The following is a 13,133-nucleotide window of genomic DNA, read 5'->3' on the forward strand; positions in this document are numbered from 1 at the left end:
GGTGTTCAATAATAAATCATGGATTGTATTTTAAATGTTTGATTTGTTTAGGTAGTTTGTATTTTATGTAGAAATAGACAGTAAAAAAATGTTTGTGTGAATTTCAATATAATTGTTTAATTAAATGTTGTAATGTATGATACTTATAAAATGTGTGTGATCTCCGTGATGGTCCAAAATGAAAAGGGCAGATCTTAACAAAATTACAATAGAATTTACCAAAGCGAAAAAAGAGCACAAAGCAAAATTAAAGATCAAAACAAGTTACAGTTCGTTTTCGGAGTAAATTACTCTCTTGTTTCCAATTAAATTGAGTGTAATTAAAAATAAGGTTTAGGTTTAGAATTCATAGGGTATTATTTTATATGTTGGGCACTTTGTGCACATAGTCTCAAACATTCAGCCCCCCCTGGAAGACTCCGGTCTTTCAGTTTTTGGCAAAGGAGCTATTTTTACTATAGGGCGTGTATAATTGCCAAATTGTGTTCGCACGGTAACAACTCTGCATCTGTCGTCTTCACCCGGATGTGTGTTGATTATGCGGCCAAGAATCCATTTAGACGGGGGCAAGTTAGGTTCCTTGAGCAAAACAATGTCATCTATTTGTAAGTTGGGTTGGAACTTCTTCCACTTGGGTCGATTTTGTAGAGACGTCAGATATTCGTGGTGCCACCGCTTCCAAAACCCTTGCATCAATGTCTGTAAGAGATACCAGTTAGTTTGCTTTGGAATATTTAAATGAATAAGATCTGGTTGAGGGATTGCAGAGTACGATTCTCCTATCATAAAGTGGGAGGGAGACAAGGCTGTGGGTTCGTAGTCTGAAGTTTGCCACATAGGGCGCGAATTAAGGAGGCACTCGATTTTAGCAAGCAGAGTATACATTTCTTCATATGTTAGTCTATTTTCTCCGATTACACGTTTAAGGTGGTTTTTAACAGACTTTACACCAGCCTCCCACAATCCTCCAAAATGAGGTGCGGAAGGTGGTATAAATTTCCAGGTTATATGGTCTTTAGAGAGATGGTCGATGATTATATTATGGTGTTGTTCACTGAGGAGAAGATTGTAAAGCTCTCCAAGGATTCTTTTTGCGCCATGGAAGTTTGTTGCGTTATCACTCCATATCTCTGAAGGCTTTCCGCGACGTGACACGAACCGATCTAAAGCCAAGAGAAACGCGTTTGAAGAAAGATCTCCGACAAGTTCAATATGTATACCTCTAGTAACGAAACATACAAAAATAGCTATGTATGCCTTTATAAACTTGGGATTTCGCCCATGAGTTAAACGCAAAGTTATAGGGCCTGCATAGTCACAACCAACTTTGCTAAAGGGACGAGAAAATCGTACCCGCTCAACTGGAAGATCACTCATGAATTGAGTAGATGATGTCTTGCGCTGCCTAAAGCATTTAACACAATCGTGTATTGTTTTTCGCAACAAGTTTCTGCACCCAATGATGTGATAGTTTTGTTTAAGTATTGTAAACACTAGAGATACACCGGCATGGAGATAATGAGTGTGAGTGTATTCAACGATTAATTTTGTTACTCGATGCGATTTGCATAAGATTATAGGATGCTTTTCATTGAAAGATAAGTCCGAGTAAGAAAGGCGACCACCAACGCGAAGCACATTATTTTGATCGAGGAACGGAGACAAGGATATAAGCTTACTACGCGACGGCAGCTCTTTAAAATTGTTAAGAATTTCAATTTCAGACGAAAAAGTTGAGTTCTGAGCACATTTAATTAAACGAGTTTTTGATTCCGCGATTTCTTCTGTAGTTAGATAATTACAATCATTAGCTTTTGGTAAATGGAGATAGTTTCTTATAAAACGAAATATGTAGGCTAGTACGCGCACCGATTTTATCCAATTAGATGACTTTGCGATGATTTCCTGTAGTATTTTATCTCGAATTTTATATTTTATATTGGACACAAATACCTGAACATTATTTGATTTACGTTCCTCTAATTGATCTGCACATATATCTTGTATACCATACTGTGATAATGGCCATTCACTAGATTCTTTGCTGAGCCAAGCTGGTCCATTCCACCACATGCTAAAGGACGTTAAGGTTTGTGGTGAGATTCCACGGGATGCAACGTCAGCTGGATTACATTCAGACCTTACATGATTCCATGCTTTTCGAGGAATTGACGATAAAATTTCTGATGTTCGATTGCCTATGAAAACAGACCATTTTTTGGGGGTTGCAGACAACCAATGCAAAACGATTGCGGAATCTGTCCACGCAAATACTCTTAGATCATCAGCCTGTAAAGATAGTTTTATTTTATTAATTAGGTGTGTTAGTAGCAAAGCTCCACATAGCTCGAGCCTAGGAAGAGAAAGAATTTTAATGGGTGCGACCCTGGTCTTGGCGGCCACCAAAGACACAGAAATACCTCCACTTAGGCTTATACTACGGCAATACACTACAGCTCCATAGGCATCCAAAGAAGCATCGCAAAAGGCATGTAGTTCACAATTTATTTTGTTGGTCCATATGATTCTAGGGACAGAAATAGACTCGATGAGATGAAGCTGATCTCGAATGGTAGTCCAACGAAGTGCCATTTCCTCCGGAACCTGGTCGTCCCAGCCCAACTTTTCTCGCCAAAGGTCTTGAAAGAATATCTTGATTGCGATTATAACCGGTGCAACAAATCCAAGTGGGTCAAAAATTCTTGAAGCATCTGAAAGTATTCCGCGTTTTGTACAGTTTAGTTTGTTAGGAAATTTGACCTTGTACGTGAAAGAATCCTTTGATGGACACCACTGCAACCCAAGCACCTTAACCATATTAGAATCTTCGAATTCAATTGGCGACATCTGTCGTTGATCTTCTGGTAGTGATAGTAGAAGAGGCCAGCAGTTTGTGGTCCATTTGCGAAGGTTGAAACCGGCGCTATGGAGCACATCTACCAGTTCTTTTTGAAGAGAAATCAATTCGTCAACGCAGTCAGCACCGGTTATTATATCATCAACGTAAAAATCGTTTAAAATAATCGAACTAACGCGTGGGTTACTTTCAGCGACGTCTAATGCAAGTTGTTTGAGAGTTCGTACTGCCAAAAAAGGAGCAGCTGAAGTACCATACGTTACCGTCAAAAGCTTAAAATGTTTAATAGGGTCTTCAGGATTGTCACGCCAAATAATCCGCTGAAAATTTGTGTGCTTAGGGGAAATCCAGATTTGGCGGTACATCTTTTCGATGTCCCCTGTAATTGTATATGAATGACGACGAGATCTTAGGCAGATAGAAAATATGTCCCGCTGAATTGTGGGGCCAACGAGAAGTGATTCATTCAAAGACGAGGTGCCGCTGTGATTTAGTTTAGCAGAACCATCAAACACCACGCGCACCTTGGTTGTGGTGCTATCTTCTTTTATAACTGGGTGATGTGGCAAATAATAATGTGGCGTTGATTTTTGTAGTTCATTTGGTGGAATTTCTTCCATATGACCAAGCGATATATATTCTTCTATAAATTTTGAATACGATGTTTTCAGATTTGGATCAGATAAGAATCTGCGTTCGATAGAAAATAGTCGATTTAATGCCAACCGAAGTGAACCTTCTTCATTAAGAATAACATTATTTTTAAATGGTAACTCAACCATGTATTTTCCATCTTCATGACGTCTGTGTGTTGAAGCAAAATGCTCTTCAGCTTGTTGCTCTTCAACCGATAGAAATGGTTCATAATTAACCTCTTCTAGTCGAAAAAAGCGTTCCAAATCGACATGTTGCGAGTAGTCTAATCGAGTGCAAAATGACCTTACTGCCTTATCTCGTGAATCTTGCTGCTGATAGCTTCCAGCTATCACCCAGCCGAATATAGTCGGAATTGATTTAGGACCCCCTGTAACTATTGCTTCAGATGGTCCGTTAATAATGCTAAACACTTTATCTGATCCAATCAAAATGTCTATTGGGCCAGGAATATTGAAGGCTGGATCTGCTAGGTTCATGGAAAATATTTTAGTGAAATCGATATTTGTTATTTCAGTTGATGGAAGCAACGATGTCAACTTTGTAATGACGTAACAATCGATGTCAATATTATTTGAATCATGTGTGGAATGTATAGTCAGGTTTACCAGACCGTTAGTAACACCTGCCGAAGTAGATGCGACTCCCAAAATAGGAATACGTATTCGTTTCCGAGAGAGCCCTAGTCGTTGAACACATTGTTCAGTCACGAAGGAAACTTGGGATCCTGTATCAAGTAGTACACGAATATTTTGATAAACTCCTTGCTTATCACGAGTTCTAACCACAGCAGTAGGAAGAATAGTACTTGTATGATGATTGGCTTCAAGAGAATGGTTAATTACAATGGGATCAATAGTATCCTGTCGTGGTGACGAAGAAGGAGGAGATTGCTTTTCATCCTGATTAGAACTTGTATTTGAATGTGACGTGTTTGCGTTTTGTATAGGATGTACTAGAGTGTGATGACGAGTAGAGCACATCTTACATCGAAAGTTAGAATGACATTTGTTGGAAGGATGACCTGATCGAAGACAGTTAAAGCATAAAGACTTTTCCTTAACGAATTTACGGCGTGCATCCACCGATAAGCCCATAAATGCCTTACAAGAAGGAAGAAGATGGTCTTCTTGACATTTGGGACACCCTATTTTGGTTTCCACCAAGTGTGTTCGAACACTACTTTGAGCCTTGTTGGTTGTTTTAGAAGAACGAGTTACAGGTAACGTATAGCATGATTCAAGGCAGCTACAGCGGTTTTCCAAAAATTCAAGAAATTTGCTAATAGTACATTCATCGTTTGAACCGATTTCTTCTGCCCATGCCTGTTTTGTTTCGTGGTCTACTTTTTGTAGCAAAATAAAAATAAGCCAAGGATCTCTCGACTCAGAACCAAGTGCCTTTAAACCTCGTATGGTCTCGTCAGCCCCATCTGTCAGTTTTCGAAGAGACTGCACGTTGTTAGAACTACACGATTGCAACGAAATAAACGATTGTATGAACGATTGAATAATTAAATGTTTCTTGTCGAACCGCGCCTCAAGTTTATCCCACGCTTCTAAATAATTATTCTCGGAACATGAAATATGTTTAATTAGGTTTGCTGCATCTCCACCCAAAAAAGATTTTAGATACTGAAACTTTTGAGTTGCAGTAATCGAAGTGTTACGATCAATTGTTCCAGTAAAAAGATCCCTGAAACCAGGCCAGTCTTTGTAATCACCATAAAATGTAGGAATTTTACACTCTGGCAATTTGACAGTTTTGGGGTTAACTTGATTTGCATCTAATTTTTTTAGAATTGAAGCTTGCTGAGACGCTAATGTATCACCTAACGATTGATCTGTTATAGAACTAGACTTTGAGAGATTGCGAATTGAATTTTGTATTAAAGCATAAGCCTGACAGTACTTATCTTCGTACTCGGCAAACTCTTCCTCTGGATCTACAAACGCTTCGTCATCGCAAAATTCATACAAGCTATCCTGGTGAGTTGTGAAATTAGACCAGGCGTCCGTAAGCCGAGTCATATGAATTTCCAACAAATCGATTGATGTGGAATCATCGATTGTCAATGCGAATGATAATGCCCTAGTTATTCCCGCCTTGGCATGGCCACATCTCACTTTAACTATGTTCATTTTTATAGTCTATGTAATGCAATTTTTTGTAAAAAAATTCAAAAAGAAATAAATTTGCTTTTTATAATTAATAACCGATCATCAAATCAAAATGTTCATAAAAAGTTTGTAAAGAGTTCATGCAAGAAAAAAAAAAACACATGCATTGGATTAATCATGCCATAGATTACCAATCGAATATCAGTGGTATTTTACCGTTTGATTTTGCAAAAATTTTGTATCAAAAAATGTTTGGGTGTATGTTCTCATGCACATGCAGTGATAATAAAACCACAAAAATTTATATGATATTCATGAAATTCATACTTATTCAGCTAACAGTAAATTGTAGGTACAATTGATTTAATTTTTAGCATTAAAATGTTCACAATCACTTCCTAAATTCAATTTTAATCCGATTATCTCGAAGGACCAGAAAATGTTCAATAATATGTAAGAAATAAAACTTAAACAATCACTCAATTATAAGAACACCCTATATTTCTGAACAATTATTATATTTTTGCTATTATGTACTCTCTCGAAATATTATAAACGTTTAACATGTTATAATCCCCAAATCGAACGATGTTACAGCTTTGTATTTTATGATTATGTACATATACGAATGCATATAATGATGCGAACCAAATTGTATTATATTTATCATTGTTAGTTTAGTTGCAATAAAGCGTTTTAAGTCGAAGCATCTTGTCTTGTGGTTTTATTATTTTGGTCGCCTCTCCACTCCGTGCCCCTTACATCCTCAGAAGTGGGATTAAGTACAGTCGATTAGTACAGTCACTTTAACTTTTTTTTCTCAAAGTACTTTAATTATGTCATTAAATGCGCCAAGTAATTTATGTTTTAAGAGTTTACATTAAGAAATTAAGTTACGAAATCTTTTTGTGAAATTTTATTTTATTGGCGATTTAATATAAAGAACGAGAAAAATCAAGCGCTGTAAAGATGACCACAAGAGCTTCGCGTTTTATTGAAATTGCAACTGTGCAACAACTCAAGGACAAGCTAGCTGAAATTGGGCTTCCAACAAATGGCCTTAAGTCAGCTTTAAAGCTTCGTTTGGAGGAAGGCCTTGAACAACTAGAGGAGTCCCAGGTCGAAGAACTTTTTCCTCCAGGCGAAATTGATGACCACAACTCCGATGAATCTTCCCAACTTGAAGAGGAAAATAGATTGGTGTTGCAGCAATTGGACAGTTTGAGACAGATCGTGGCAAGAAAAGAGGAGATTCGTTTGCTTCAGAGAAAATTGGCTGAATTAAATCATCCTGTTGAGATAACCCAATCAGTTTTTTCATTTAGAGACATCGAGGAGTCTCTTCAAACATTTTCTGGTGACGACAATTTTCCTGTGACCAAATGGATTAAGAGCATCGAAGAATCCCAGCAAATTTACAAATTTGATGATGCCAAGTGTTTCATTTATGCTCAACGTTTGCTGAAAGGGACAGCGAAACTCTTTTTAAGGTCTGTGACATGCCGTTCTTGGAGTGAACTCAAGAGTGCTCTTATCAATGAGTTCCAACAACATTCAACCGCAGCAGATGTCCACAACAATTTACGAAATCGGAGAAAACGAGGAGATGAAAGCATTCAACAATATGTGCTTATCATGCAGGAGATAGCAAGCTCAGCTGATATCGAGGAGCAAGATATCATATATTATGTTATTAAAGGTATACCCGATACGATGTCTAACAAACAAATTTTGCTTACAGCGAACAGTATTGCGGACCTGAAGAGAATGCTTAGAAAGTATGAGCAAATGAAGACGTCAGAGTTCCAATCATCATCATCTGTGAGCAAAACGACGACAAATGAATATAAACCAGTTCCTAGCATGAACAAAATTAGATGCTTTAACTGCAATGACGTTGGACATGTGCTCACTAGATGTCCAAAGCCACGCAGAGAGAAGGGCTCTTGTTTTCAATGCGGTCAAATGGGGCATATCATACAAAATTGTCCAAAATCAGCTGTGTGTGTTTTAGAAGGTGGTGATATTGCTAAACAACAACATCAAGACGATTTCCATGGAATGTTTGAGTATACATTCCTCAGTGACGATCAGCCTATAACCACCAAACTACAAGCCGAGACAATGATTGACACTGGCAGTCCAATAAGCTTTATCCAGCAAAAATATGTACCACCTTATTTGATGACATCGATCGACTCTTCAACTTGTGACTTCGTGGGAATCAATAATAGCAAATTAATTATTTATGGTAAGGTTGTTTGCAATATTAAGGCTTATGATTTTAGTTTTAAGAATTTATGTTTATTTGTTGTAAAAAATGATTCTATGAGAGACGCCATTATTTTGGGGCGAGATTTTTTATCAAAAACAAATTTAAAACTTACGTTAAATGGTAAACCATTAATTTTATGTGAAAAAAATTGTGCCAAAGAGAGTGAATTAAATGTTGTTAATGAAGAAATTTTGAGCATTGATACGTTTGAAAGTCGCGATGATAAAGTTACTTTAAATAATAATGAAAAATTAAGCCTAGATGAAAAAAACAAAATTCGAGATTTAGACTGTGGAAATGTTTTTACGACTTGTGATTCAAAAGAAGCGAATAAAAATGAGATTGAATTGAAAACTAATTTGACTGATACGAACAATGTTTTTAACTGCGCGCCTAGTAGATTGCCATATTCTCATGAGATAGAATTTAAAAAATTTTCAGATGAGCTTTTAGAAAAGAAAATTATTTGCAATGTTCCACATGCGTTAACAAAACTGAAACATTTTCAAATTTTGCATGATTTTTTTTCTATAGCATGTGAGAATAATTTAAAATACGGTTTTAACGAATGCATGTTTATGCATGAAACAATAAATAATTTCGAATATGATGTTTCGTTTGGTGTCAAAAGATCTCATGCGGAGGGTAAGCGTGCTGTGATAGTATTTCCAACCCCAAGTTTTACACCAAACTTTTTGCTTTTTGGAATCCGGCAGAGGGGTGATATTAACGAAAATATTCGTGAATATCTAGAAAAAATTAGAGATCCATACCAAGTTATAAAAGCGCTTCCAAGTGACAAATATCTATTTAAGAACTTTAGAAATTTGCAGATTTCACAGTATGAGGGGGATTGCATCTCCTAAAAAAAAAATATGACGCCATACAAAGTCGAATGAATAAGTAAAACGTATCAATGTGCAATATTTTTCAATTCGTTTAAATAAACCAAAATGTTTTTTTTATGTAACAAATCAAATGTTCAAATATTGTATTTTATCTTATTGATTGTTTAATTTATGTTAAAATCAAGTATATTTTATACTATTCGAAAAATAATCTATAAACTATAGAATCTTTTATATATGCTTTATTATATGCATGTTTTTTATACTTTTAATAATGATATTAATCTTATTAAATCGAGGTCGATTTTATTTTAAAGAGGGTGGAGTTGTAAGAAATAAAACTTAAACAATCACTCAATTATAAGAACACCCTATATTTCTGAACAATTATTATATTTTTGCTATTATGTACTCTCTCGAAATATTATAAACGTTTAACATGTTATAATCCCCAAATCGAACGATGTTACAGCTTTGTATTTTATGATTATGTACATATACGAATGCATATAATGATGCGAACCAAATTGTATTATATTTATCATTGTTAGTTTAGTTGCAATAAAGCGTTTTAAGTCGAAGCATCTTGTCTTGTGGTTTTATTATTTTGGTCGCCTCTCCACTCCGTGCCCCTTACAAATAAATCATGGATTGTATTTTAAATGTTTGATTTGTTTAGGTAGTTTGTATTTTATGTAGAAATAGACAGTAAAAAAATGTTTGTGTGAATTTCAATATAATTGTTTAATTAAATGTTGTAATGTATGATACTTATAAAATGTGTGTGATCTCCGTGATGGTCCAAAATGAAAAGGGCAGATCTTAACAAAATTACAATAGAATTTACCAAAGCGAAAAAAGAGCACAAAGCAAAATTAAAGATCAAAACAAGTTACAGTTCGTTTTCGGAGTAAATTACTCTCTTGTTTCCAATTAAATTGAGTGTAATTAAAAATAAGGTTTAGGTTTAGAATTCATAGGGTATTATTTTATATGTTGGGCACTTTGTGCACATAGTCTCAAACAGAAGGATATCGACTCACAGAGCACAAAAATGTATTTTCTATAAGTTTTGGACTTGTAGTTTTGTTCTTAGAGAATTTTGAATTTTGCAAGTTTTGGGGTGTTTAGACGCTCGGTTAACGAGATATGACGATTTAAACATTTTGCAATGTTATTTTCTTCAAACGTGAATTTTTCAACTCCAATTGAATTGTATTCGAAGGATATCGACTCACAGAGCACAAAAATGTATTTTCTATAAGTTTTGGACTTGTAGTTTTGTTTTTAGAGAATTTTGAATTTTGCAAGTTTTGGGGTGTTTAGACGCTCGGTTAACGAGATATGACGATTTAAACATTTTGCAATGTTATTTTCTTCAAACGTGAATTTTTCAACTCCAATTGAATTGTATGCGAAGGATATCGACTCACAGAGCACAAAAATGTATTTTCTATAAGTTTTGGACTTGTAGTTTAGTTTTAAGAGAATTTTGAATTTTGCAAGTTTTGGGGTGTTTAGACGCTCGGTTAACGAGATATGACGATTTAAACATTTTGCAATGTTATTTTCTTCAAACGTGAATTTTTCAACTCCATTTGAATTGTATGCGATTTTTAGAGAATTTTGAATTTTGCAAGTTTTGGGGTGTTTAGACGCTCGGTTAACGAGATATGACGATTTAAACATTTTGCAATGTTATTTTCTTCAAACGTGAATTTTTCAACTCCAATTGAATTGTATTCGAAGGATATCGACTCACAGAGCACAAAAATGTATTTTCTATAAGTTTTGGACTTGTAGTTTTGTTTTTAGAGAATTTTGAATTTTGCAAGTTTTGGGGTGTTTAGACGCTCGGTTAACGAGATATGACGATTTAAACATTTTGCAATGTTATTTTCTTCAAACGTGAATTTTTCAACTCCAATTAAATTGTATTCGAAGGATATCGACTCACAGAGCACAAAAATGTATTTTCTATAAGTTTTGGACTTGTAGTTTTGTTTTTAGAGAATTTTGAATTTTGCAAGTTTTGGGGTGTTTAGACGCTCGGTTAACGAGATATGACGATTTAAACATTTTGCAATGTTATTTTCTTCAAACGTGAATTTTTCAACTCCAATTGAATTGTATTCGAAGGATATCGACTCACAGAGCACAAAAATGTATTATCTATAAGTTTTGGACTTGTAGTTTTGTTTTTAGAGAATTTTGAATTTTGCAAGTTTTGGGGTGTTTAGACGCTCGGTTAACGAGATATGACGATTTAAACATTTTGCAATGTTATTTTCTTCAAACGTGAATTTTTCAACTCCAATTTAATTGTATGCGAAGGATATCGACTCACAGAGCACAAAAATGTATTTTCTATAAGTTTTGGACTTGTAGTTTTGTTTTTAGAGAATTTTGAATTTTGCAAGTTTTGGGGTGTTTAGACGCTCGGTTAACGAGATATGACGATTTAAACATTTTGCAATGTTATTTTCTTCAAACGTGAATTTTTCAACTCCAATTGAATTGTATTCGAAGGATATCGACTCACAGAGCACAAAAATGTATTTTCTATAAGTTTTGGACTTGTAGTTTTGTTTTTAGAGAATTTTGAATTTTGCAAGTTTTGGGGTGTTTAGACGCTCGGTTAACGAGATATGACGATTTAAACATTTTGCAATGTTATTTTCTTCAAACGTAAATTTTTCAACTCCAATTGATTTGTATTCGAAGGATATCGACTCACAGAGCACAAAAATGTATTTTCTATAAGTTTTGGACTTGTAGTTTTGTTTTTAGAGAATTTTGAATTTTGCAAGTTTTGGGGTGTTTAGACGCTCGGTTAACGAGATATGACGATTTAAACATTTTGCAATGTTATTTTCTTCAAACGTAAATTTTTCAACTCCAATTGATTTGTATTCGAAGGATATCGACTCACAGAGCACAAAAATGTATTTTCTATAAGTTTTGGACTTGTAGTTTTGTTTTTAGAGAATTTTGAATTTTGCAAGTTTTGGGGTTAACGAGATATGACGATTTAAACATTTTGCAATGTTATTTTCTTCAAACGTGAATTTTTCAACTCTAATTGAATTGTATGCGAAGGATATCGACTCACAGAGCACAAAAATGTATTTTCTATAAGTTTTGGACTTGTAGTTTTGTTTTTAGAGAATTTTGAATTTTGCAAGTTTTGGGGTGTTTAGACGCTCGGTTAACGAGATATGACGATTTAAACATTTTGCAATGTTATTTTCTTCAAACGTGAATTTTTCAACTCCAATTGAATTGTATGCGAAGGATATCGACTCACAGAACACAAAAATGTATTTTCTATAAGTTTTGGACTTGTAGTTTTGTTTTTAGAGAATTTTGAATTTTGCAAGTTTTGGGGTGTTTAGACGCTCGGTTAACGAGATATGACGATTTAAACATTTTGCAATGTTATTTTCTTCAAACGTGAATTTTTCAACTCTAATTTAATTGTATGCGAAGGATATCGACTCACAGAGCACAAAAATGTATTTTCTATAAGTTTTGGACTTGTAGTTTTGTTTTTAGAGAATTTTGAATTTTGCAAGTTTTGGGGTGTTTAGACGCTCGGTTAACGAGATATGACGATTTAAACATTTTGCAATGTTATTTTCTTCAAACGTGAATTTTTCAACTCCAATTGAATTGTATTCGAAGGATATCGACTCACAGAGCACAAAAATGTATTTTCTATAAGTTTTGGACTTGTAGTTTTGTTTTTAGAGAATTTTGAATTTTGCAAGTTTTGGGGTTAACGAGATATGACGATTTAAACATTTTGCAATGTTATTTTCTTCAAACGTGAATTTTTCAACTCTAATTGAATTGTATGCGAAGGATATCGACTCACAGAGCACAAAAATGTATTTTCTATAAGTTTTGGACTTGTAGTTTTGTTTTTAGAGAATTTTGAATTTTGCAAGTTTTGGGGTGTTTAGACGCTCGGTTAACGAGATATGACGATTTAAACATTTTGCAATGTTATTTTCTTCAAACGTGAATTTTTCAACTCCAATTGAATTGTATTCGAAGGATATCGACTCACAGAGCACAAAAATGTATTTTCTATAAGTTTTGGACTTGTAGTTTTGTTTTTAGAGAATTTTGAATTTTGCAAGTTTTGGGGTGTTTAGACGCTCGGTTAACGAGATATGACGATTTAAACATTTTGCAATGTTATTTTCTTCAAACGTGAATTTTTCAACTCCAATTGAATTGTATTCGAAGGATATCGACTCACAGAGCACAAAAATGTATTTTCTATAAGTTTTGGACTTGTAGTTTTGTTTTTAGAGAATTTTGAATTTTGCAAGTTTTGGGGTGTTTAGACGCTCGGTTAACGAGATATGACG

The 13,133-nt window shown here is 34.6% G+C and overlaps 1 protein-coding gene across 1 annotated transcript; it reads right to left on the minus strand.

Annotated features, from left to right (window-relative positions):
• Positions 1-399: 399 nt before the first annotated feature.
• Positions 400-5,652, minus strand: LOC129919227 (uncharacterized). The gene has a single exon (XM_056000082.1). The coding sequence runs from the start codon at positions 5,650-5,652 to the stop codon at positions 400-402; it is 5,253 nt and encodes a 1,750-aa protein (XP_055856057.1).
• Positions 5,653-13,133: the final 7,481 nt, after the last annotated feature.

The sequence above is a fragment of the Episyrphus balteatus genome, chromosome 4, assembly GCF_945859705.1.
Source record: "Episyrphus balteatus chromosome 4, idEpiBalt1.1, whole genome shotgun sequence".
Lineage (NCBI taxonomy): Eukaryota > Metazoa > Arthropoda > Insecta > Diptera > Syrphidae > Episyrphus > Episyrphus balteatus.